Source organism: Phasianus colchicus, chromosome 24, assembly GCF_987193195.1.
Source record: "Phasianus colchicus chromosome 24, bPhaCol1.hap1.1, whole genome shotgun sequence".
NCBI classification, from domain to species: domain Eukaryota; kingdom Metazoa; phylum Chordata; class Aves; order Galliformes; family Phasianidae; genus Phasianus; species Phasianus colchicus.
In genome coordinates, this window is record NC_143459.1 from 1,005,255 (window position 1) to 1,032,304 (window position 27,050).

At 48.1% G+C, this 27,050-nt stretch overlaps 1 protein-coding gene across 2 annotated transcripts in view; it reads right to left on the reverse strand.

Annotated features, from left to right (window-relative positions):
* Positions 1 to 9,859, reverse strand: part of ARID1A (AT-rich interaction domain 1A) — a 57,928-nt gene extending 48,069 nt beyond the window's left edge. For both annotated transcript variants that reach the window (XM_031595132.2, XM_031595131.2), the window contains exon 1: positions 8,364 to 9,859. In XM_031595132.2, coding sequence (XP_031450992.1) covers positions 8,364 to 9,533 — 1,170 coding nt within the window. In that variant the 5' untranslated portion in view covers positions 9,534 to 9,859. The remainder of the gene's footprint in view (positions 1 to 8,363) is intronic.
* Between the last annotated feature and the right edge of the window lie 17,191 nt (positions 9,860 to 27,050).

Sequence of the window (27,050 nt, forward strand, 5' to 3'; positions counted from 1 at the left end):
ACTTGCACAGGGTGCATAGTCCTACAGTCATTTGGACTTTAAATCCATCACCAAACTGTTAAGAAGAATGAAATGGAAAACAAGACAACAGGAAGGATCCCATCCAGGGAAGCACAGTGAACAGTTTGGCTCTGGGACCCTAGGTGTGCAAGTGGTAACACAGGACAGCCCAATCCCTTCAGCGCAGTCCCCAGCAAGCACAGTAATCTGGAAAGAAACAGAGACATTTTGCAACCTAACTAGCAAGAAACCAGGGGAGGGGGGAAACTCAGACGTTTGTAAGCTGGTTATCATACACTTTTGCTCTGATCCCAATAACTCGAAAGACAAGCACAAGAAGAGAATTAAGATTGCTTCAGTTAGAGAAACATTTTTTCTAATGTCCAGTGCTAAGGACAGTAAAGCACTGAGACAGAAGCCACATCCCTTCATCACAGTATGTGCTGTTACTAGGTGTAGCAGATCCTGCCCCGGAGCAGGACAGCAGGCTACCTGGCCTTTATCTGAATTCAGATACAGACCTCTGTTCAGCGCGGAAGGCACGGTCACCTACCAAAACAAAGGCAGTGAAAGACCACAATATTTTGCAGATTGCTCTGCACGATCTCACCAGAAAAGACCAAAACCAGAGCCCCAAACCAAAGCAGGATGGCCATCTCCATGTACCCTGCCTCTTCCACACGTCCTGCTCCTCGGTCTGCCTTCACACCACTGCAACCACCGCCGCTCCAGACACAGCGCTAAATACAAACCCGCTGTCAGCAGGGGAAGCAGCGGTGTTACACATCGGTCCGAGTGCATCACAGAGCTCAACCCCTGCTGGGGCACAACAGCTCTCTCATCGCGATGTCTGGAGGTGCAGCTGCAGCTGTGGCCTGAGCTCAGGTTTTAAAGCATTCCTGCTCAGTTATTCACAGGCAGGATGCCAGAACAGTGCTGACATCAGAAGGGAAATGGTAATTTTCAGGGTTTCTCTAAGTCAAACCTGAATGAAATCTTACAAGTGCGGGGGGGGGGGGGGGGGGCGGTGGTAAAGGGGGAAGTACTTGTTTAACCCAGTAATTCTCCCCAGGGGAAATTCCAGTCATCCAAACTTCAAGAATTTCTATCAAGAAGAGTCACAGAATCTCTCAGGTTGGAAAGTCACAGCTTCTTTAGGCCACAGTCTGACATCAGCAACTGGCTGCTGCCCTGAAACACTCTCTCCTCTCCTTGTCACATGCCAGAAAAAAAACGTGAAAGTGTTCCTCAGTCCCCTCTGCTTTGCCACAGAGCCAAAACCACTCATGATCACACAGAACACAGGGCGAGCCCTGAGCAGAACACACAGGAGAGAGAGCACTGCCTGCTCCAGAGACAATCACAGCTTCTTCACAAACTATTCCCCACGTCTAACATGAAGTTTCTTGGGATAGTTCAAGCCTAATATTTGTTATCCCAGAGTAACAGGAAGTCACTCAAATTTAAAAGATAAAAAGGGGGAAAAAAGTTAGTAGCAATTTAGTATGTCCTTGAAAGCATTTCAATTGCTACAGGTAAGTGAAAGAAATAATGGCATGCTGGTTATCGCATGAAATGCCAATAACTGTAATGGAGCAGCAGCATTCCAGGGTTATTTACACAAACTGATTCTTCATGGGAATTTCACAGGAATTAACACACACTCTCTCTCCACCATCACACTCCCCCCTAAAGAAACTTCTTCACCAAAATTGTTTATGGAATGACCCAATCCTTTTTTTGACTTGCTCCTACCCACTTCTGCCCCCTTTTCCTCCCCAAAAACAGAAAGAATCAAGATTAGAAATTAAATCCTAGCTATAGTTACCATTTTACTCTGAACGTACAAACAAACAAAAAATATTTGCTGTGAAACTCAAAAGTAGCTTTTATTGAATTTACTTATCATTACGTAGCATCCTTTACATTTCACCATAGAAAGCTCATGCCTACATTGTGGAAATACTTACTGAGCTGTGAATTAGTGTCAGAAATACTCCAGAAAGAACACAATGGCAAACTGGGGAATGCTCTTCTTGGTGCTTTCAAAAAAAAAAAAAAAGTGAAAATGCTCAAGTTGCAGGACTGAACTGCTGAGTTACATAGCAGTGCACAGAAGAGTGCAGGTGCACAGAAGAGAGAGGGAACCCCTCCCTCATCCATATGCTAATACACATCATCATCTGATTAAGACATTGGTAAAATATGTACATGAGCTCAGTCCTGAGAGAAGCAGCTCCTCCTGTTCCTGCCCTGCTGCTTTCACTCTCCAAGCATCTAAGCACAGAACTCCACTAAAAGGGTCCTATCCAATGCAGCTAACCAAGCACTGAGGGAGGACTGAAGGCCAAAGCACAAGATCTGTATTTCCATTCTTTGCCCTGTCCCAGCTTCCATGCCCCACCTTGCAGCCTCCCACATCCCCATCTCAGCTGCTCCCACTGAAGAACAGACACTGTGAGAACCTCAGACCTTACACTCCTCTACATACCAGAGCAGAACCACTGCCTGCAGCCTACAGTTTCTACAGGATTTCGGCCTTAAAGAACACACGCACACTCAACATAGCAGAGATGACATTTAACTTATGATTGGAATGTTACTGGAATCAGTTTGTAAGTACACTGTGGTCTTCCTGAGCCTGCAGAAAATACACATGGTTTCTCATCAGGTCACCACCTTTTCTTCTTTTTCAGTTGCTAAAACAAAAAAGAGAAAGTTAGCAGCAGCTGCTTCCCTAATGTCACCTAGGATCAGGTGGACTGCAGGGACCCAGACAGAACACATCAGTTTTGGTCCAGTGTGTCAAAGCAAGCTGCATTTTTTCCTCCAGCCCCACCTGTCATCCACTCCTAGCTGGAGATTTATGGCTTTGGCTAACAGACATCCAGTCTAGTTTTACTAGTGCATGTGCATAACCTCCTAATAAAAACAAGGCTGAATCAGCACAAGACAGATGAACGTTTTCCAGGATTTCTCCTCAATTACCTTTTCCCAGGAAATCCCCTTTATTTCATCCACAAGAAGGAAAAGGAAGATACTACTCTGCATCCTTCACAATGCCTTATGGGCCCTTGCAGAAGAGAAAGCAGGTGGCCATCGCAACAACGGCAATAGTGACAAGGTTATCTTTTCCCTTTTTGCCCCTGCACTTCTGCCTGCCTTCAGTTTCTGCTTTGCTGCTGCTTGAGAGTTTCAAACATTCTTGGCAGGAATTGGGCAATGGAATGCTGATGAGCTTTTCCCCAGAGCAATCCATCACACAGGAGATGCAATTCAAAAAAGAAATCAAACTGCCTAGACAACGAATTTCAAAAACACAAAAACTGGAAAGGGCATCTTTCTCCTCTAATATTTTAATTACAGAGATCACAGATTCAGATTCATAGGATAAAAACTGGATTTCCAGGTTGGTGGTGTTCCCTTGCACAGTATAAAAGGAAAAATGGTGGAAAAGTCACATGTTCATTTTTAATTCCTGTTACCTCACATCTGTACAATTCAGCCTACTTTCAAACTTCATTTTCTCTCTGAAGGAAAGCTGTTATGTTTTTATTTTGGTTTTCTGTTTTGCTTTTTTTTTTTTTTTTTTTTTAAATAGAGTCTTCACGTTAATACTCCTGCATGACAGTATTCATTAACCAGTGTTCTCAAATACAGCTAAAAACAAAGCATGAGGAACACAGCAAGGTGTCCACCCGTGTTTGATTCCCATGCTTCCCTCAAGCCCGGTTTCTGCTATCACCTCAGAACAGGAAGGGATGAAGCATATTTGCCGAGCACTCGTCTCAGGAAACTAAACTTTCAGCACATAAAAGGAATTGGACTGGACTAACAGCTTTAGGAAACCAGCAAGTACTCTTGCCAAAAAACTATGACCCAAAAGCCAAGCATACAACCTTCCAGAAAGCACGTTTCTATCTTGCAAGAAACATGACTGCAAGAGACGTGTGCAGAAACTCACCCCTAGCCCAGCTAATAAATAAGGACTGTCAGAGCATTTAATTCACATTTAGCAGAATACAGGTGCCAAGCCTTACTAACCCCATTTCACTGAGAAAAAAAAAAAATTGAAAAATAAGGCTTTCTGTCCTGAATCCTACTTCAGACACGGCCAGCCTGGAAACATCAGTCACCATCCAGCCAAGCAGCAGGATGAAAGCATCTGAGAAATCAAGGTATTTTACAGGAATCGGGCAACACCTACCCCATACAACTCCGACAAGCATGCCAGTAAAACCTTCAGAGTCCACATCAGAATTAACTAGATTGATCCTCACAACATCAAGCTAACGGTTTTCTACCTACACGAACACAGAGAAAATCTAAAATCATTCATTCCGAAGCAATCCGTACATTAGAAAAAAAGATGTTCCTCATTTTCATGGGAAAGATCCAACGCATGCTGCACCTTGCGAGCAGCTCCAGGCCTCCTAGCATTACAATGCTAAGCAAGGGAAAACCCTGTGACAGAAGACAACGGGAGCCAGGTCTCGATTTCAGATTCCAAGATATCACAGCTCATTGGCAGCACAGAGCCATTTGGTGCCAATTTAGTTTAAAAAGCATATTTTCAACAACATTTTTCATGCCTCACTTGCTACTAAAGTTGAGATCTAAGTCAACAAAACATAACTATCGTATGGCAACGGGCCCAGAGAGCATTCCTTATTAACATACAATTTTTAAGCAGACTTCACTGAACTTCTAATAGAGGCCTGGAGATGTTGGTACACCTATGAGGACATTACCCACTACGCTGATGTTTAATGCAACCCAAAATCATTTCCCATTTCAGGAGTCACTTGCTGTAGTGAAAGCACGTATGAGAGGTGCCCACCTCCTCAGGGAGAGAAGTGCTTTCTCTTCAGCAGTTTCCTTTAAGCCTCCAGACACTGGGAAAGCCAGCTGATTATTAACAACAGCTACACACGCTCTGAAGGGAAGTGGAAACAAATACATGATATGGCTGTTAGTGAAATGGAAAAACTGAAAACTAAGATTCCAAGCCTGGTTTCTTACAAGCCATTCCCACAGAAAACTACAGATTTCTCATCCCACACTCTGCAACAAGGCATTCTGATCTCTTGACCCTATTGCATTTCCCAGCTGTAAAGGCCATACAAAAAACACACAGTCCCTGCACACGCCTGCCCTGCTCAGCACCTTGTTCTCATGCCCAGCCAGCAAGCAGAGGTCCAAGAGGGTTCCATACCACCTATGCAAGCAATTACAGACTCCATTTATTGCCTGAACTGTTCCCCAAGACAACTTGCACTCCAGAAAGCATGCTGTCTTTCCTGATGAGCAATGCAATAAAACTCTCCACACGGCATCATTCATAAATCCTAACAAGTATGGAGAATTAAGGGCGCTTCTGTGCACAGTGCTGCTGCCCAGCTCCAAAACCCCAAGCTCACTGCCCCAGCAGTTCCTGCCTGGAGGAACCCCCCGCTCTTCCCATCACCTTCCATTGCACCAGGAGATGCTCCTCCTCCTAACGCACAGCCAGGTGAGCCGCGTCCTGCTCTCCCTGTCCAACATTTCCTCAGAAAGTTACACAGTAAGCATGCACTCTGTTCACCACTGTACAAAACAAAGGAAAGACACAAGCTTTAAATTCTTCCAATCCAGGGAATTTGGCAGACTACACAGTGGAAGGAGGCTACAATTTAAGACCAGAATATTATTATTAACGAACCATTTACTGCGAGCAGCAGAGAAGACACGTGCAAGCTTTTTCCATTGCGCAAGGTAAGCCTGTTTGGGTTGGGTTTTGTGGTTTTAACAACAAAAAGAAGGATTGGTCAGCTCGAATCCAACAGTCCTTCACACAAATAAAACTGGGGAGTTTTGTTTGTTTTTTTAGGAAAAGTTATATACACTATTTGTACTACTTAGAAGTTAAACTAATTCTCAAAGCAGCATTAATGATTCCAGTTAATGAGACTAGTTACTCAGATATTACCAATACAAGGCAGATCAAGAGATACAGAACCAAGCTGAATCAAGAGATACAGAAATCTGATTTCCAGGACAAAAACACAACCCAGAGACATCTCCTGTTCCATCATGACACAGACAGGAACACATTTTTGTCAGGCATGTAGCATAATAAAATAGCTGCCTGAAAAGTTCCATCTGACACCACCTTTTAGCACACATTCTATCAAGATCCGCATATTCTGGCTACAAAGAGTAAATTCAAGTAGACACCCTGACACCTGTGTCACTTGTCCTCTGTACTCCTGTGCTGCAGGTACATGGCTGCACCCCTGAGGACCTGCAGCCTTCGCTCTGAACAATGGGATGCTCACTACCAGTTACCATCAGACACTCTGAAGAACACAGCAGAGCTAAGATCGGTACTCTTAGAAAGCACTGTTTGACAGAAGAGACAATCAAGTAACTCAAGATGCTGAAGGAGACCACCTTCAGGTAACCAAGAGACAAAAATTAAGCAGCTTTCATGTGGACACAAGCACTGAGCAAGAAAGGAAAGTCTGGAGGCTGCATGTCACACTGTGTGGGATCAAATGGCTCTAACCCAGGGCCTGAAGTTAGAGCAGAGCACACAGAACAAGGAGGGACATCTGACAGGCTGCACGAGGCCACGACAGGCCACGGGGATGCGTGTCTGAACACAGAGAGGAAGCTGGTTTTAGTCAAGTTTCCAGATATTAGATACCAGCATCTCTTCTTCCCCCGTATCTAAGATGTCTGATGCATACACCATACTGCTTTCTCCTCGACACGCTTTCTGCTCCTCCATATTTTCAGCAAACGGGTAACTCTACCCATACGATGATCGTTTTGATGTGCAGGCTTGGTTTTCCTGTTCATACTCCTTCAAAAAGCGAAGAGCTGTGACACAGTGAGGACCTGCAGTATGTCCTTTAAACACAGAGAGGGGACAGATGTTGTCAGTGCTCACTCAAAGTCAAAACGTGCCCCGAGATGCACAGCCAGAAGCCGAGGCCGGATCAATACTAAACCTCCCCAATGAATTGAAGTAGGTAATTCATTTTCAGCGCTTCCACCGCAAGACTGATTGCTACTGTTTGGTGGGGCTTTTTGTTTATTTGTAAGGCTGCGATACACCCCAGAAACCCCCACATCTCCAGCTCAAAGAATCCAAACAGCCCCAGTTTTGAAAAGGGCCAAAATTAGTCAGTAACAAATGCACCCTCAGATCCATCAAAGAAATCATTTATACCAAAGGGAAAGTCACATAACCAAAATAAACAGCAAGCCCATTGTGCGGAGAAGCCCTTCCACTGTTCTGACAACACAGACTCTATTCCAGGCCGCATAAAGCATCACAAGCAAAATAAACCCAAGGTACAAACAAAATGCCATCGCCTCTTCTTTTGTCTCGGGCACAAAGCAGCGGGGCAGGCAGGCCGGGGCTCCGCTCCCGCGGGGCCGACCCTCCTCAAGGTCACGGCCAATTTCGGTGGGGGGCCGAGGAGGTGGCGAGCGGCGGGGCTGCTTCGGGTCCGAGCTGGCAGAAAAGCCGAGTGTAAAAGTTTATGAGCTCATCAGGATTGTTGTACCATTACATCAGAGGCAATTATAAATGGCCAAGAGCAGGAGATGGGGAGCCAATCAGATCACAGATAGGATGTCAACCTAAGACCAACTGTCTCCTGGCTTTGACAGAAGGATTTTACCTCCATAATTCAAATCCCAAACCAAAGCAATCTGCACTCACTACTCCCATCGCCGAGCTGTTTACCGGCACTCCCAGCCACGGGCTCGGGCCTCCGGGCCTCCCGCGGGGGAAGATGGCCCCTCCGGGCCGGGCCGAGACGCGGCCAGCCGGGCGGGCCCCGGGCGACCCCGGGCCGGGAGCGAAGCCCCCGGGGCGGGGAGCGGCGGGGAGCGGGGCGGCGGCGCGGAGGGCGGCGGCGATGCCGGGGGGCCCCGCGTCGGCCCGGGCGGGCCGCCCGCCGCCCGACCCCCGCCGCACGGCCTCCACCGGCCCCTTCGCGCCGAGCCCGGCCGCTCCCCGCCGGGGACGACCGCCGTTTCTCCCCCCCCGTCCCCCCGCCGGAGCACCCCCGCGGGACGGAGGCCGCTCTCCGGGAGCCTCGCACAAAGGCTGGGGAGGGAGGAAGGGAAGGCGGCGAGGCAGCCATTTTAGAGCGAGCGAGCAGGCACAGACAATGGCAGCTCCCCAGCAGCGCCGACCCGGCGGGGAGAAGCCGCGGGAGAGGCGCCGTCCCGTCCGGCCCCCCCTCCTCCCCGGGCCCCTCTCTCCCCCGCCGCCCCCAGCCCCGGCCCGGCGGCCGCGGCCCCTCCGTCCCGTCCCGTCCCGTCCCCCCCGGCGCGCCGCCCGCCCCACGCGGTCCCGCAGTTACCTGCTGGCTCCGGCCGAGGCTCTGTCCCCCGCCGCCGCCGCCGCTGCTCCCGGGGCTCATGGGCGCGTGGTGACTCCTCGGCGGAGCCCCGCCGGGCGCTGCGGCCCAGCCCTGGCCGTTGCCCCCGCCGTACTGCGAGACCATATCCGCGGCGGCCGGGCCCTTGCCGGCGGCTCCCCCGTCCTGCGGCCCGCCGCTATAGTCGCCCCCGGGGTACCCCTGATAGCCGCGGGCGGAGCTGGGGGAGGTGAGGAGCTGGTTGAGGGTGGGGGTGGCCGTGGGCTGCGGGGTGGCGCCCCCTCCTCCTCCTCCTCCTCCTGCTCCGCCGGCGGCCGAGGGCCCCATGACCCCGAAGCGCTGCTGCTGGAAGGCGGCGGCGGCGGGGGACTTGGCGCCGGCGGCCGCCTGAGCGGAGCTCTGCGCGCTGCCCCGGGGGGAGCTCAGGGCGTAGGCCTGGGGGGGAGGCGGGTAGGAGCCGGCGCTGCGCCCGGCGCCGGCCGCGTAGTAGGAGTTGTACTGGTGGTTGGGGAAGCCGTGCTCGGCGCCGCCGTGCGAGTTCTGGGGAGGGGGCGGCCCCGCGGGGGCTCCCGCCGGCCCCGGGTAAGACTGCTCCAGGCCCCCGCTCTGCAGCGCTGCCATGCCAGGGCTTTGTTGTCCGCCATGTTGGTGGAAGGCAGCGGCGGCGGCCGCAGCGGCGGCGGCGGCGGCAGCAGCCTGGGCGCCCCGGCCGTAGGGCTGCCCGAAGCCGTAGGCTGGCGGGGGCAAGGCGGCCGGGTGGGAAGGGGGAGGCTGCTGCGGCGGCTGCTGCTGCTGCGGCGCCCCCACCCCGTCGCTGCTGCCGCCGCCACCGGGCGGCTCCGGGAGGTTATTGTTCAGGGTGGCGGCGGCAGCGGCGGGCCTGGGGCCCGGGTTCCCGTTCGAGCTCTTCAGGTCGGACTCGGCCCCTGCGCCCCCTCCGTTGCTCTCGGCCCCGTCCTGCAGCTCCTTCCCCGGGGGGCCCTCGCTCTCCGCCTGCTTCTCGCCGCCGCCGCCGCCGCCGCGCTCCGCCGCCGCCTCACCCCCCGCCTCCTCCGGGGGACAATCCCGCTGCTGCGCCTCCGCTTTCTTCAGCTCGGCCGGAGCCGGGGCGCCCAGGCTGCTGGCGGCGGCGGGGGCGACCTGAGCAGCCATGATCCCCCCCCTCCCCGCCCGGCCACCCCCCCCCCGGACCGGTCCCCCCCGAGCTGCTCCCTGCCTGGCCGGCCGGCGTGAGGCCTCGCTGCTCTGCTGCTCCCCGCTCAGGCGGCGGCGGGCTCTTCAGGGCAGCGGGGGCTCATTCCCCCCCGGCCTGGTTGGCGAGGCGGGGAGGGCTCCGCTGGGCTGGGCTTCCCGGGGCCTGGCCCCGCTGTACCTCCTCGGTTGCAGCCGGCAGAGAAAGGGGAGGAGGAGGAGAGAGTGGGGGGAAGGAGGAGGAGGGGGGGACCCGGGACGGGGCTCCCGGTGCGGGAGAGGCGGGAGGGAGGGAGGGGGGGGACACGGCGGGCGGGCGGGCGCCGTCCCCGGAGCCGGGCCGAGCGGCGGCGGGGCCGGGCTGGGCGAGCCGCGCGGCAGCTCCCGACTCTGGTCCGCCGAGCGGGGCTCACTCCGACACGAGGCTCAGCACTGCCATTTTACCCAGCGCCGCGGCCGCCTGCCAAACCCGGAGCGGAGCGCGGCGCGGCCCGGACGGGAGCCTCCCCCCCTTCACAAAGGAGGAGCGGGCCGGCCCCGGCCGCTCGCGGCTCGGCGCGGCGGAGGCTGCCGCACGCAAAACCCGCAGCGGATCCGCGGAGCCGAGCGCGGCCGGCCGGCGTGGGGCGGCGCGGCGGAACCGGGGCCGGGGAGCGGGCGGGGCCGGGGCGGCGGGCGGCGGCACGACCCCGGCCGGGCCGCCCGGCTCGGGGCGGGGGTCAGGAGCTGCGGCCGCGCTCGGAGCGGCCTCCCTTACCTTCCCGGGGCAGCTCCGGGGGCGGCGGGGGCACGGGGCCGCAGCCCAGCTCCGGGGCAGAGCGGAGAGGGCGCGCGGCCGCGTCGCTCGCCGGCGGCTCTGGGGGCTCAGCGAGGAGGTGGGCCGCGGGTCAGCGAAGCGCCTCTCCCTTGTCCCTAGAAATTCCATTTAGAATTAGCCTTTACCAACTACTGAAGATTGTCATTTCCTCTCTGCTGGTTGTGTCCCTCTGGAAGAGGAGTTGGCAGCGCGCCAAGACAAGAGCTGCACGGCGCGGACGTCCAAGAAAGTCCTGATCCCGCTGCTGCCAGAGCGACGGCAGTGGGCAGCGGACCAGGAACTCCCTCAGGGTGGTTGAATGGGGAGAACCACAACCACCTGAACGTGTCTAGACACAACACGTTGAGCAATGGGCCGGGATGCTCCCGCGGTCTCGAGGATCGTGAGGTGCCGGACCTCCCAAACTGTCAAAAGGTGAACTAAGAATTAGGCCATGCTTTTCTTTAACCATTTCAGACCCAGATTCCCGTCTCCTCCATCCCACCAGCCTTTCCCAGAGCAGAAGGGAGGAGGAGAGGAATGTACCTGGATCTCAGTGCTGGACACGGGCTGTCCTATCCCAGCAGCTCTTCTTGTTATGTTTCTAACTGCACAGGTCTGTGGCAAAGATACAAAAAGATGAGTTAGTTACACTGTAAAAAAACAACCTCCAGAAGTGATGGAGAGAATACCTATATGCTTTAGACCTCAGCCCTGCATCCCACATCTGGCTGGCTGAGGGGGAAGGGGTCTCTTCTGGGATACAGGAATGTTTGGAAAAGTGAAGTTTAAGTAAATACAACTCTACAGAGGGAAAAGGTTGGAATACAACGGGTGGGGAATCAGAAGAATCTTCTGAAGGGGAGGCTTCCATTTTAGAACACCACCTCAAAACAAAAAAGTGGGGCAGAACAACCTCGATTACCAGCTGTACAGGGATGAAAGCACTGAGCTCAGCCCAGGCCTTAACAACCAGCAGGACACAATCACAAGCAATCTCATTTTAACAACACTGCTGGCAGTGGGGAAACCTGAGTCCAGAGCAAGAGGCAAAGACAATGCGTGGAAGGACAGAATCACTGCCGGTGCTCCATGCCTGCTGCTGTGGATGAACTGAAGATCTCAATGTCTGCTACTATCAACTCAACCCTTACACTCATTATGAAGCTACCATATAAAAGTATTATCTAGAACGCAGGTAGCAGAACAAAAGGTTTATTCCAAAGCTGAAAGTAGGAAGGGAACCTGGTCAGGGCAATAAATAGCAATATTTTACATGTATTCTAGAATGGTAAATAGCCCTACAGGCTCTCAAACAAAAACAGCATTGCCACAGTTGACTGTGCCACGTGGATGAGGTTCCATCACAGCAAAACTGTGGAAAATGCTAGAACAAAAAGTTGGTCTGTATGCTCTCCTTGGAGGAGCAGGTGGAGGGAAAAGCTTTTAAGACATCAGGTTAGATCCTGTGAGAGCGGCTTTACCAGTGTCCGTGGTGGGCTGTAGCTGACCACAGCACTAACACACCCTTTTCCAGATGCTTCTTTTGCTATAAACCTAGAAAATTAATCTGGAGGCAATTCTGCCTCACAGTCTTGAGAACAATCTTCTCAACTCCAAAGCTGCAGCCTACTTCAGGACGCCCCGCTGTCCAACCAAGCACCACCAGAAGTTTACCGAATACGGACGAGGGGCTGAAGTTTCAGCTCAGGTGCACCCAAAGACTCCACGCTCGCAGCTCCTCTACGTGTGTCAGCCTTTCGGAACCTTCTTCAAAGAGCACTATGGCAGACTATGAAACCTGGTGTTGACTGTAATGTGAAAAGCAGACTGGATTCCCCAGCCACCCACACAATAAGGAGACACTCACTTTAACAAATGTTTGTGAAAGCTGAAGCAGATTTTGGAATATGCCTCATCAATGAGGCCTTGGCACATTACTAAATACTAAGGCATTCAATGAAACTCCAACCATGGGGTTTGGAAAGCAGATGATGGTACAGTTCTTAACATTTCCATCTATTAGCTGAAAATTCTCCTGCCAGCTGTGTCATCCCATGCTGTTACTCCCATCTCTCCAAGCTGCAGAACTGAACAAGGCTTTTCTTTGCAACAGGGTAACACTCTTCTCAGCCTGTGCAGTCCTCCCTTCCCCATCTCCCCGAGTGCTGAGCACGCTTTCCTCCACAACAGGCTCAGCCCCTGGCTGCTCAGATAGGCTGGGGCCAGCTCGGAGCTCACATGGCACTGCAGGCCACCGCCACTAGGCTGGCTCTTCCTGAGTGGAGTCTCCTTCATGAAGGTGGCCGTGCCATTTATCCTAGCACCGAGGCAGGTTAGGAAACCTGGTGTAGATTAGAGTACTAGAAACAGGAGTAGTGTCCCCCTCCCGAAAAAAAAAAAAAAAAAAAAAAAAAAAGGCTCTGCCAACTGTGTGATGGCAAATATGGACTGAATCGTTGACATGGAAACCAGACTAAAGTCAGCCGCGCTCCCTCTCTCTCGCTTGCTCACACAAGTTATCATTATCCCCAGCCTTCCAACCCGCTACAAACATGGACTGGATTACTTCAGGAATTGGATAGAGTTTCTACAGTAAAGTATTAACTAGCACAACTGAGCTAGAATGAAAGGAGCTGAGAAGCAATGAGTGTAGTTGGGTGAAGAAGGATGCTCTTCCATTTTACTGAGAGGCACAGTATGCTGAGATATGCAGACTGGACCCAAGAACAAGAGACCCATCCATTATAATTCACAGAGCACACCGCAAAAGATGGAGTGGAATGAGGAAAGGTTATCTACAGTCCCTCAGCTTATCTGAGAGTAGTTTTGCTAAAGAAAATTACATTTCCTATAAATATGTTTCTATTTGTCCAGCCCATTCTTTCCAGTATTTTAGCCACTATCATATCGGGGTTAAGCGCTCTTGTTGCAGCTTCATAAGCACTAAGCTTAACATTATTTGAATTATTTGTTTGCTGTGAGTGGCTAATGTGCCGGGGCACTGTACAAGACAATGCTTATTTATCCTCTTAAAAAAAAAAGTCAAGATATTGTATAATCTCCCTCTCCAGCGCTGACACAATGGCACGAGGGCACGCAGCGAGAGAGCTCTGCACTGCGAACTGAAGTGGAGTTTCAGCAGAAGGGAACTCTGTCAGTTCGCTGAACGCAGCAGCACGGCTCAAAGGCAGGAGTGGATTTTACACGGGATTTGCTGCTTCCCACCGCGCCGGCACCAAAGGTTACAAAGAGGAGCCGCTGCCCGGCCGCGCTCACAGCGCCCGCTGTTAACATTTGACGGTGCGCTGCAAAAAGTTTGGATGCATATTAGGAGAGGAAAGGGGACTCTGCCTGACTGAAGGAAACGCATTATTTCAGCAGCTCTCGCTAGGAGGAGTAAAAGGCGAAGCGGAGTTCGCAGAGCGGAAGGGAAGAGGCGCGGGGGCGGTGGGAGCGGGGCAGGAGCGCGGGGAGCAGCTGAAAGAAACGGAGCTGGAATTTATAAATTCCGGGCAGAATTCAGCGATGTTCTGAACGCGGAACACCTCCAAGAGGAAAATAATAATGGGAAGGAGAGCTTTTGGGCGTGTGTTTTGTACGGGCGGTTATGCACGCAAGGCTCCACAGCCGCCCTCGAAGCCCAGCTCTGCTGCTGAGCGCTCTTGGAGGAGTAAATCTACTTAACAACAACAAAAAAATAAATAAATAAATAAATAAAGAGGGGGGGGGGAAGAAAACGCGGACCGGAGTCTGCACAAATCCCTGCACTGGATCGGGAGCTCAACCGTCTGATCTGTGCAGACCCCCACCAGATTTAGGAGCTGGCGGGGAGGTTCGCCCATCAGGCACATCGCTCTGCAAAACCCACGTGGAAGAGTTAAAAAGGCTTTCATTGCTGCTAAAAGAGAAAGACCTCAACTCCGGGCCTGGATTTTCCCACCGAAGCAAACTATTATTCTGTTTAAGTACTCGGGAACTGGCGATACCACGCAGGGAGGTGAAATCGGCTGAGTTCACCAGCGCACAGAGAGGCACCGATTCCCAGCAAATCTGTCCCTCCGCGTTTCTCCCACCCTCAGCTGCTCTTTTCAGCGGAGTGTAAAAAAAATATTCCCTGCCGTGAAATTCTGCCCTCCTAAAGTGTATTTTTAGAGAAGTTTGAGTTCAGGAGTCACGACTGGGGCGGGGGGGTGGTGGAGGTGCTGCGGGAGAGCCGGGTGCCGAGAAAGGAGGGTTTTCACCCTTTTCATAAAGCTCTCGCACTGCCATTTTACCGAGCCAGGGAGGGAGCGAGCAGGCGAGGGAGGGAGCGCGACAGACAGCGCTCGCAGTGAAGTTTCTCACGGCAACTCCGGGCTGGATCTGGAACGGAGCCTTTTGTTCACAGCAAGTTCAGCAGGAGAGTTGAGCCTGCTGAAAAAGAAACGGAGGAGAAATAAAATGGAGGGAAGGAGGAGGAGAGGAGACGCGATCGTACCGAGCTATTAACTGCGAAGGGCGGAAAGTGGCGAGCTCGGTTGTTCTCTGCAGCACGGCATTTATTTAGAAAGTTAGCGTTGTAGCCCCAGGCACAAATCCCTTGTTAAATGCATGGGAATGAGTGAGAGACCCAAGGACAAGCATTAGTATACAGGAAGTGGAATTTTCCGAGGGGTTCACATCCTTTGGTCCTCTTTTTGCCAAGATTTTATCTCGTTGCTCGATGCAGGGTGCCTCCTGAAGACCTCGGGAAAAAGGCCTTTAAGTGAAATGAAGTGAGCTATAGGTCTATTTAGACTAAATAATTAAAGGCAAGGGACACCTTCCATTAGAAATTACAGCGAGGTCTGAAGACCAGATGCAACTTTGGGTCCCCCCCTTCCCTTCTCCCCACTGAGTGCTGAACCACGGCACGCTGCGACCGTCAGCTCTGAACGGGGTGAAAAGATGACCAAAAAAATTCCCCACCCCCTCCTCCCAGCGCCGCTTCAGTGCTCATACACACACCCAACACGTCCTATATTCGCACGAACAGCCGGGTTTTGTCTCCCAGCACACACCAGCTTTTCCCACTTTTTTTTTTTCTTTTTCTTTTTCTTTTTTTTTTTTTTCCCCGTGCTGTTTTGGAAATGCCGCTTAATTAAAAATGTTCATCGCCTCCCGCGTTCTCAGCGCAAGCAGGAAACAAGTGCATTCACCCCGTGTAAACGAACGCGCTGCGCGCTGTGACAGCAGCTCGGCAACGCACCACGTGGGAAAGCCGAGTTAAGGATTTAAACGTGCTTTTCCACCGTGGCCATGAGGGACTGGGAGCCTCGGTGGGGGAAAAAAAAAAAAAAAAAAAAAAAACCAACCACGTTTCGTGCTGCTCAGAAGCGACCTCTGTGGCTGCTCGGGGAGTGAAGTTCAGCAGCCCTAAGTGAGCACTGGCAGATGCGGCACTGTGCCACCGACTTCTGGGTCGCGAAAATCAAACAGAAAAAAAAAAGAAAGAAAGAAAGAAAAGGAGAGGTGGGGGGAACATCAGGGAAGCGCAATTGGCTGAGAAGCGTTATTCTACGCTTTGTAATTAGGAGTCACACCCCAGCGATCGGAACTGGCTCTGAAGCGGCGATTTCAACGTGTGGCTGAACACAAAGCCGCTCCGCAGGGCGCACAATTACGGAGTCATGCGCGCGATCTCCAGGTGCTGCAAAGATCCGAGCGCCGGATTTTCAAAGGCGATTCGCCCCCCCCGTGCGGGCCGGGAGAGCCGCGCTCACACCGAGAGCCTCGCTGGGAGGAGGGGGAATGAAACATCCCTCTGCTGGTACCGCTGCAAGGCCCGTAAAAGTTTATTAAGGAAATGCCGTAAGGCATCGCGCAGGAATTTCAGTTCATTACATTATTATTATTTTTTTAATGGTGGCATTGAACTTATCCATATTTTGTGAGTAAATAACAGCGTGATTTCAAGACAGCTCCCCTCTCCTTTCTCTCTTTCTCTAAAATGGTGCAAATCCGCTTTGCCTCTGCCATGACGTACAGGACAGAGGTGAGGGGACAAGTACCAGCCTCGCAGTTTGTCCGTGTGAGCAGGAGAATCCCTTAAAACCTACAATTAACTAAAACCTCCAATTAATTAAAATGTCAATTCGAATAAATATTATTTGCTACGGTTACTTTCGGTTGTTGGGTTTGGTGCTTTTTCCCAACTTTGTTCCACGGAGCAGGGCAGCACATACAAACCTTGCCTGCAGTAGATGCTGCTTTTTTTTTTTTTTTTTTTTTTTTTTCAAGCGGAGCCCAGATGCTGGTCAGGATTAAGGTTACACCAAACACATTCTACATTGCCATTTTCCAAACAGAATGAAGCAACTGGAAAAGATGGAAGAGGATCGCACAGGAACGGAGCAGAACCGAAAGCGGCAAGCGCTGCACTACGGCTGTAGAGGAGGGAGCTCGGATGCCGGGAGAGCCAGAAAGAAACCCGGCATGTCAGTTTTACACATTGCGTTCCTCGCTTTTGAAATAACCATTTTAATTAAACATCTGTCAGGACTTCTGCATTAAGCGTCATGTTTAAAATAGAGAAAGAAAATTCGGACGCACGGTTCGCCGTGTGCTCCCCAGGGCTCGGTCCCACACGATGCGCAGCCCGTCGGCCCCGGGTTCTTCAGTGCACGTGCGATTTTAGGCAGCAGTGCTTGGGATTTTAAGCACTGACTCCCTCGAAGTTAGCCATGTGCTCAGCGCTCCGCAGGGTCCGCCCATAACGCCCATAGCAGCTCCTCACTCAAGAAAATCGAGTATCTGTGCATTGAGAACACAAAGAAAATCTTCTTTTGAAAAGAGCTGAAGATTTTTGGTTTCTAAAAGACAGAAGTTCACCTGAGGTGGGGAATCAGATCACAGTGGACTGAAATCTCCAGGGGAGGTTCATCTGTGCTCACTGGTAAAATATCCCTATTGGGTAAATTCACTGCAATATTTTATATGAGATTCTACAATAGCTCACCTCATCCAGAGCTGTGACTCAGTCACATGATGTGCTTTGAAAACCTCTTTCAAAAATTGATTTTATGAGGTTTTTTTTGTTGTTGTTGATATAAAATGGGCACAAACACAATACTTAATGCAGAGAAAGAATACACAAACTATTTAACATCCATGCTATGAGGGGAACACTTACTGACGTCCCTTCGTTTCAAATGTACAAAGGCAGGCACAGATAAATAAGTTCGACACAACAAATGCAACACTCCAGATAAACAAAGGTGTTGACCAGCCTTGAAACACTTGATCATGGAAGGGCCAGGCAGAAATTTTACTCATCGACCTTTCAACAGCTATCCATAAATGTGTATTTCAAAGTCTGAATCCTATAGTCTAACCCACACGGGGAGCTTGCCGTCTGCATGTAGGGATGTGACGTTTTTAAGGCCTCCTTCCATCACCTTGCTCAATGGTACACAGCCAGAGTGGCTCTGAGCTTCACAAGTTCGTACCTCACAGAAGTTCGCTCGCGCTTAGACTGGCTGCAGTAGAACGTTTGGAACTCATTACTGGAGCTGAGCAACAAGGTCATTTTTTATCTAGCTGTTATCTCTGACTTTGAGAAGGCCCACAATCAAACCTTGGCAATACTACTTCTTCATAAGGGCTGATACTATCACAGGCACCTCCAGTAAAACAAAGGCATTGGTTAAAGCAGAGCATACCGAGCAGAAAACCAGCCAAGGTCGCCAATTGTGTTCCTGCCTTGGGAATCAGATACCCCAGTGAAAGGTGCTCCAAAAGGCAACAAGTGTAACAACACACATTATGAAACAAAGTGTTTGAAGCATCATTTGTTTTCTTTTGTTCAGGAAACACCCTTAAGCCCTGCTGCTGGAAAACTCAGGTCCTGGATGTAATCACCCCATGTCTTCCTCCAGATTCACTACCTTCCCACCGCATCATTTTATTTATTTTGACTATTCTCATACAGTATTTTCATAAGGATTACTTTATACATATGTATAAATGTGTACATGTACATTATACATATGTATGCATCTGTACAGAGTAGCCAGCACAGCGAGAGGTACAAGGCTCATTTCTCACCTGGAGGGGAAAAAACACGGAGGAAAATCAGACCAGGTTTTAGAACAAGATGGGAATTCTGAGGGCTGGACCAGCAGGAGTGGAACGCAGTAATGAGAAGACCGCAAAGCGTGAGGCTGCTCACCCAGGGACTAACAGCCAACATTCCTGTAAAATGGGAATTCATTTTAGTTAATGGAGAAGGATAAAGACTTGAAAGCATGACTTGGTCACAGAATGACCACACACCACAGAAAATGAAGGAGATAATGTGATCTAATGGCCAGGTAAGGCACACTCAGATGTTACTGCAGCGACTCTCCAGAAAAAAATTCTGTGCACCGTTTATATTCATGGATGATACATGAAAATTGGAATGGTCATAGAAAGGCTCACTAAGATGGTTACAAGAGCAAAGAATCTATAATGAGAAAAGGCTGAAGTTTTAGCTCAGGTAACTCCAACAAAAGAAAGGCTGACCATGAGTTATGGTTTGAAAACAGGTATTTAAATTACTGGGTTATGTTGGCACCAAATATACAAAAAGGTCTGATTGCACTTGAGAAGTCAGAATAGGAGGTCTTATTAACTATATATATATATATTAAAATATATATATATATATCCTTCAAGTGGGGCTACAAGGCTGAAAAGGGCTAACAGCTTTTGTGCTAACATTTGATGTTTCTATGGACAGCATGAAGTATGAGTGCTCACATAAGGCATGGTGACCAACTGAGGCTCCTTCAGTTCAGCATCGCAAGGAACAAAACAACACCAACAGCCTGCCTGGAATATTCATCTGCAACCTGGTGGGTGGCTGAAGAAGATATTTTTAATTATTTTATTGGGACAAGATGATTTTTTTGTTTGTTTGTCACTGTGGAATAGATAGATGCAGTGGAAAGTTTTGATAGCTTTGTCATTAATTTTCCTGCTTTGCATCAATGCACTGAGAAGAAAAGACTCTTTGCAATATTGTGAAGATATATTTAAAGTGGTTAAAAGGTATTTAGATGCCACAGTGAAAAACACCAAGAAGATCCATTACAATTAGCAATCCCTATTTGCTGCAGTAATTTGAACTATATACAATAAATAAAATATGTAAGCAAAAAAAAATTCTAAAAAAAGTCACAAAATGAGACAGCATTTGAGAAGGCAGGTCTTATTATTTGATTTGTAATTACAGACTGCATCACAGTGCACAGAACTGGGTTAAGATGGGCAGAAGTGTAAGAAGCACACACAGGAAACCTCCTGCTCAGTGCCCTGCTAAATTCATCCGGGTCACAGGAGCGTAGAGCAGCATGAAATACACAGTGAATAATATGCAAGCTGACCCAGCAATGGAACACACACAAGCTCAGCAAATTCTGTCAGACTGCACTTGAAGAACTGAACAGTGACCCTTGCTGCACTCACACACACAAACTCACCTCAGCACTGTAATGCCCTCTGGCTCCGCAAGGAGCAGTTCAAAGAACCATCTTTTCTCAGGGGAGAGCTTTCCAAAAAGAAGACCCAGAAGGACCCAGAAGACCATAAAAGGTTTCCATTATATTTCTATTTTCTTTGCTAATGTCTTTCAATTTTGATCACAAAGAACTTCTCCAGTAATAATCAAATTCTTCCAATCTAAGGTCTCTTAATTTATCCAAATAAAAATACGCCTGCTTTAGCAATACTTCTCTTCTGCAAACAAACCTTGGCTGCTCTTGTTGGGATCTTCTATTCTCAAGTGGATACGTTTTTCATGATTTTAAGCACACCATGTTCCATGCTGTCAGATTCCTTCCTCGTTTGCCACTGCTTCATGTTTCTTTAAACAATAATATGCAAGGGGCATTAGGCAGAAACACATCCGTGTCTTTTTTGTTTGGTTGGTTCTGGCAGTGTTCTAACCTGATAACCACATGAAAGACCAAAAGAGAACACCTCACATCCATGGATAGCATTTTCACGTTCTCAGTGTTTTGGACAAAAGCAGAATTGCATAACTTTCCTGGTTGTTTTCTTCTTTCTTCAAAAGCCTTTCAATTTTAACTTCAGTTCATCTCAACTCTGGCAGCCAGAACTATTATTTATTAAAAGGGACATTTATTAAGTCGTTCTGCACATCTTGTGAGTAACAGGAGAGTAGAAAAATGTATCCAGAAGTATAATCTAAGATTCACGTACTGTAACTATCTTCTTTCTCATTTGCAAGCAAACATTCCTACTCCGGCTCATATTAGGACTTCTATGAACTTAATAATGACAAAACTTTGTCATTCCCACCCATTATTGTGAACAAACATTAAGTAATAATTTCTCTTCCAAAGGCAGGCTGACCCACTTGGATTTCACAGGAGCAGTGTCTTTGGAAAAGCTCCTCATCTCTTTTCCTCCTCCTTGTCTTCAGACGTGACATTTTCAGCAGTTTTCTGTAGCCAAGGATCAAATCAGAAGCATGCAATATAAGAGGGGTAACAGGCAGTACTCACTAAAGGAGCCAGAGGTTGTAACGCATCACAAACTGAATTTGAGTAGACACAATGAAGACGATACATCACAGAAATATTTAATAAGGTTCTTTTACGTAGGACACCCCTGACAATTATCTTGTTCAACTCAGTGCTGGTGAAATTCTCAGCTAGAATACTGTATCCTGTTTTAGGCACCACATAAAACATAAAAACTGATAAAAATCAACAGAGAAGAGCCCAAAGAACAAGAATGCCAGGTGACTCAGAAAAACTAAAGGGGAGAGCTGACCTGAGAACTGAGGGGGGACAAAATACCAAACTTCCACTTAGTTATGCTGAATGTTGGCAATTGAATGTGCACGCCCATGGAAAATGGGACATGTAATAGTCTTAATTCACAGTAAGATTTGGTAAAGCAACAAAACTGATGGACAAACAATGAAAATACCAGCACGAGGAGAAGATATATATATTTAAAGATAGGACATTAAATATCCACATGGGACCAAAGTCTCCTGATATCTCTCTGACTGCTATACCATTACAGAAAGTACAGGAAGAAGAATTCTGTTGAGAAAGGTGCACAGGTCTTCCTCAAAGTGACTATTTTGCTGAAGTTTTTTTTCATTGGATAACATCAAAATCACCTTTCCATTCCTTGTCTCCACCCACCCTTTAGTATCTTTTCTTACAGATGTTGTACAAATCAGAGCAATTTCAATTGTCTAGACTGTTATGACAAAGTTTTGTAGTGCTGTTCAAAACCCACTTAATGGTAAATCACCTTCACTGATGAGCAAGGCCTTGTACAACCATTAAGAAATTGTTCACAGTCTTCATAAATTCTCTCTCCTGGCTCAACAGGCCATGTTTTTTCCTTAAACCCCTATGGCCTTTATCTAATTCATGGTTTGTATTTGGGAAAAGCTCTCAGTAATTTCTTATGCATTACCAAGCTTTACAACACAAGCTACAGCTATATGCATTAAAAAACCCACAACACCCCTGACACAAACCCAGCTGGTTTTTAGTTGCAAGTAATCAGAAATAATGCTTTTCCATAGACAGCAATGGGCTTCTGCATGTTAGGGAAAGCCCTTGCTTTGCATTTCATCTCTGCAGCTGAAATCTGCACAGATTTCCATGAGTGCAATGCTGTCATCCTGCTGTTCAGCTGCTGCTACTGGTCTGCTTCCTGTGCTACCCAGGCACTGTGAGCTGACTGCATCCAGACACAGCACACCGTGTCAGCTGCTCCAGAAACACTGCATGGAAGTAACAGGTTGATCATACCTGATGGTTTCCCTTTTTGCATTTCTTCTACTACATAGAGCTTTTGCTACTTACAAAGCTGTAGAACAAAACCCTTCCACCTATGCAGCCTCTGAGGAATAAGCATTATAATGCATTTACTGGCATTTTCTTCATGCCACCTTGCAGCATTTTGAGGAAGAAGTTGCATAGGCAAAAATCAATGCCAAGAAAAAAGCGATAGTAAATTGCCAGTTTGACCTGTAGAATTCCCACATTCCAGAGAATTCCCTATCAGCTTGCTGTGAAAAAGAACATACAGCTGAGAAGCAGAATAGCACTCCATGGGATAACAGCACAGAGTATTTGGAGAGGTACTGATACAGAAGAGGATGGTGTGCACACGATCAACAGTGAAAATACTTGAAATCAGCATAACAAAGTGAGGTGGATGTACTTGTGCTCAACATAGTTAAATAGCTGTAATTAGATCAGACGGACTCATTGATGTATCGTCCCTTTGTAGACGTGGCCTTAGAAGGTAGGTCAGGAGCTAAGTTCAGTAAAACAGTTTTAGTACCGCAGCTTTTATCTAACAAGGCACAGCCACACACCGACTCTGAAGTAAACACTACTTAGTAGAATTACTGCATTCTAAAGAAAAGAATTGATAGGGAAGCATTCTACAATAACTTAATTTTTGTCAGTAGTGAAACCTCTGTGGCGAATTGGATAATATGCCTTTTGCATAAACAACATACAAAATCTCAGCTATAAATTTATTCATCTTGAGGATTTGAAGGCCTTCACTGAATTGGTCCTTCATCAGTTAAGATGTCCAGATAGAAATGGTGAATGCTAATTTGCTTTGTTCTTTTAAAACCTTTTTTACTAAATTTGAAGAAAATAAGGTAGCATGTTGTTGCATGCAGCATGGTTACCAAATTCAGAGATGAGCAAGACATAAAGTAGCAGATGGTATGAAGAGGATATATGTGAGGAAATGTAAATAGTAGGGAACATCACAAAATCAAAAATGTAAGGCAGAACTGAAAGCACATGTAAGACCCCATGGGAGAGCAGAGGAGATGAAGCAACAACTGAACTGAAAGATATCAGACTTTCCTTACTCAGAAATAACAACACCAACAGGAAGCTCGACTATAGCTGAAGGAAAGACCTATCGTATCTAGGGGAGTGAAGATAGTTTTATCTTAAAGTAAACACGGAATGAGTAGATGAAGCAAGGACAAAGTTTGCAGGTGCCTACAAATATATTCATCAAACACTCTGAATCAAAAAGAGCACCCTCAGCTCCCATAAGTAATGGAGACATTACAAAAGCACTCAAAGTAAAAAGTAACCTTATGTTGAACAAATACAAGATGTACTGTTTAAACTCAGAAAAAAAGACCAAACAAAAAGCAGCGTGGCAACTCATCAGAAGAGCTGAAACCATCAGAATTAGCTGCAACGTTACTATGGGATTAGGAAGAGATGCAGTCTGCACACGAGCATCCTTTGAGACACAACCTGCACTCCAAGCCACATCAGTTATAGCGGCTGCACAGTTTTCTCTCTCTGTTTTCTAGGATGTAGCCTGATAAATTAAAGAGTAAATTATGACATATCTGCGCATTGTAGCAGAGCTGAACAAAGACCAGGAATACCTTTCCAATCTTTTGATAAGAACAGAGGTGTTATCACTAACAGGATAACATAGTTAAACGGAAGCCACCAAATAATGCCTTAATGTAGAGGACACACATGAGTGAAGAGACACATGCTTGAGAAAAGGGCTTAATTTGCAACTGCAATTGTTGGAGGGGTAGATGGAAAATTATAATGGTGCTAAACAATTACCAGAGCTGTTCCAAAGGTAATGCTTCCTATAGTACACTGGCTCACAGTGCCACAGGCAGGTGTTGGTGGCATGGCAGTAGTTGAACCTTCCTGCCGATAGTCCACTATATTTTGTTGCCATGTGGCAGACGGCAGCAGAGGGGCACACTGACAGATGAGCATCTGACATGGACACGCGTATGAAGCAAAGGAACTGAATTCCTCCACGTGGAAAAAAACAGCATGAAGTTCATTGACATTTGTTGAACGTAGATGTCAGCACAGTGAGGCAGTGGGTGCTGCGTCTCAGCAGTGCTGGCAGCAGATCACCTCCACCAGCACAGATTTCGATGAGTGTGGCACGCAGGCTCTTCTTCATTGTGAAAACGCAAAGCTAACAGCGGTGACTATGTTGAAAAAGAGTGTTTTGCAGCTAAGATCTTGCTCTATCAAATAGAGTTATTGTGCTCTTTGTATCTGTTGTTGTTTCCATGGAAATAGTAAGGAGGAATTACTTTCAAAGAGACCTACGTATATCTCAAACAGTTTGATAACAGATGTGTATATTTCTGAGTTTACCCCTGGAACCATAGAATAATTCAGGTTGGAAAAGACCTTAAAAATCATTGAGTCCAACCATGACCTATTGCCCTAACAACCCTCCACTAAATCATGTCCCTGAGCACCACATCCAAACAGTTTTTAAACACGTCCAGGGATGCTGACTCAACCACCTCCCTGGGCAGCCTATTCCAGTGCTTAACAACCCTTTCTGTAAAGAAGAGTTTCCTGATATCCAACCTAAACTTACCCTGGTGCAACTTGAGGCCATTTCCCCTCATCCTGTACCAGTGAGAAGAGACCAACCCCGCTCTCACTGTAAGCAGCTCTCAGATACTGGAAGAGAGCAGTAAGGTCTCCCCTCAGCCTCCTTTTCCCCAGACTGAACAGCCCCAGTTCCTTCAGTCTCTCCTCATAGGCCATATTCTCCAAGCCCTTCTCAAGCCTTGTCGCCCTTCTTTGGACCTGCTCCAGCACCTCCATGTCTTTTCTGTACTGAGGTGCCCAAAACTGAACACAGCACTCGAGGTGAGGCCTCACCAGTGCCGAGTACAGGGGCAGGATGACTTCCAGTCCTGCTCAGCACACCATTCCTGATCCAAGCCAGGATGCCACTGGCCTTCTTGGCTGCCCGGGCACACTGCTGGCTCATATTCAGCTGACTGTCCATCAGTACACCAAGGTCCCTTTCCATCAGGCAGCTTTCCAGCCATTCCTTCCCAAGCCCGTAGGGTTGCTTGGGGTTGTGGTGACCAAAACGCAGGACCTAACACTTGGCCCTACTGAAACTCATATAGTTAACCTTGGCCCACCAATCCAGTCTATCAAGTGCCTTTCTCCCTTCTGGCAGATCAACACTCCCTCCCAACTTAGTGTCACCTGAAAATCTACTGAAGGTGCACTCAATCCCCTTGTTGTTAGAAATTAGAAAAAAATAAAAGTCGTTTCTTCTCCTTGCAAGATTTGTTCTGGCCAGAGACAGGCCTATGAAATACATCACTAATTCATGGAGTTGGCTGAACTAATTTCAATTAATAACCTATCAAACGTGTGAGGCAGAGGGTAGAAGAAACAAATGACCCAACATTAACAAAGAACCTGCATGGTTCTGTTCGCCCTGCCTGCGGGGGTAGGAGATTCATGATCCTTGAGGTCCCTTCCAACTCAGGCCATTCTGTGATTCTCTTATTTTGCATCTACATTCAGAAGTTGGAGAGCATTTTCTTTCCTTATTTGTACCAAAAATACTGCTATCTGTACCCACGTATAACATCCATCACCCTAAAGGTGCCTTTATAAGTTCCCACCTCCAGCAGAAAAGCCAGAAACTACAATGAGAGGGACAGTGACAGTAGACTGACAATGGTGCAGTTTGCTTGACAAGTCTCTGGAATTGGAAAGAGGTTGGTAGGCTAAAACCTAGAAAGCTAGAGAGCTGCTGATTTCTGAAGTGGTCCTTCCATGTAACTGCAGAGAATACAGCATCAGTGTCAGAATGTAACCTATCTCATACAGGGAACCATGGGAGGACACTGAGGATACAGCAAAGTGTCATCTGCTTGTGGAAAAAACCCAAATCATTGCATTCTAAGTATCAGAAAGAGCAAAACAGAGAGAACAACAGCACAGTACGCAAAAGACAGCACTGAGGAAATATGGGATGGCTATCTAAATACACAGCCCCAAAGCTGAGGTCACTGAAGTCACCTTGTGGTGCTCCCTCCACCATCAAGATGTGTTTGATTACAGGCGGTTCCCTCTGGTTGACTTTTACCAAGTACAATTCTATAGCAGAACAACACAAAACTTCAAGTCTAAATCACAAGTGTTCTCATTTTGCATCTTATTATGTCCCAAGTTCAATTTGTCCAGGTGAATTCCAGCTATGCAAGTCTTCTCTCCGTCTGAAAGAAAAACAATACAGAAAAGAAATCTTTCTTGAGTTAATGGAGGAAACTGTACTAAATCACAATCAAAGTATTCATTATACATCTAGGCCAGATGAAACTTTGGTGCTAGGAAGAGTAGAAAAACAAAACAGACTCACAAGTTTCTTAATAATTTAAATTAAGCTACTGAAGTAACAGAGAACCAATAGTTGCTGGCGAGAGCGAAGATATCTATCAATTCCAGCTTGCTGCTTATAGCAACACGCACGGATTGAAAAGCAGTTGGCTGTAAGTCCTCTCAGATATCCCCAGGCTGAGGGATTGTTAAATTGTAATCAATGTGAATACATAACCCCCAACGGGCACTGCATTACTTTTGTGGCTGCTGATTTCATAAATTGTCTTCAGGTTCTTTGTAACGAAAGACATTGTATATAATTACAGGGAAAAAAAAAAAAAAAGACAACTGCAACTTCCAGGCCTGGTCCTGTGCAAACGAAGCGTTCTTTGACAACTCAGCAGTCAACGGGGGATCATCAGCACATTGCAGATGTGAGTCCAGTGTTAAGATATAATTTGCAAGAAATAACTTAAAGTTATACCATAGAGATCTATCAGTTCAGGG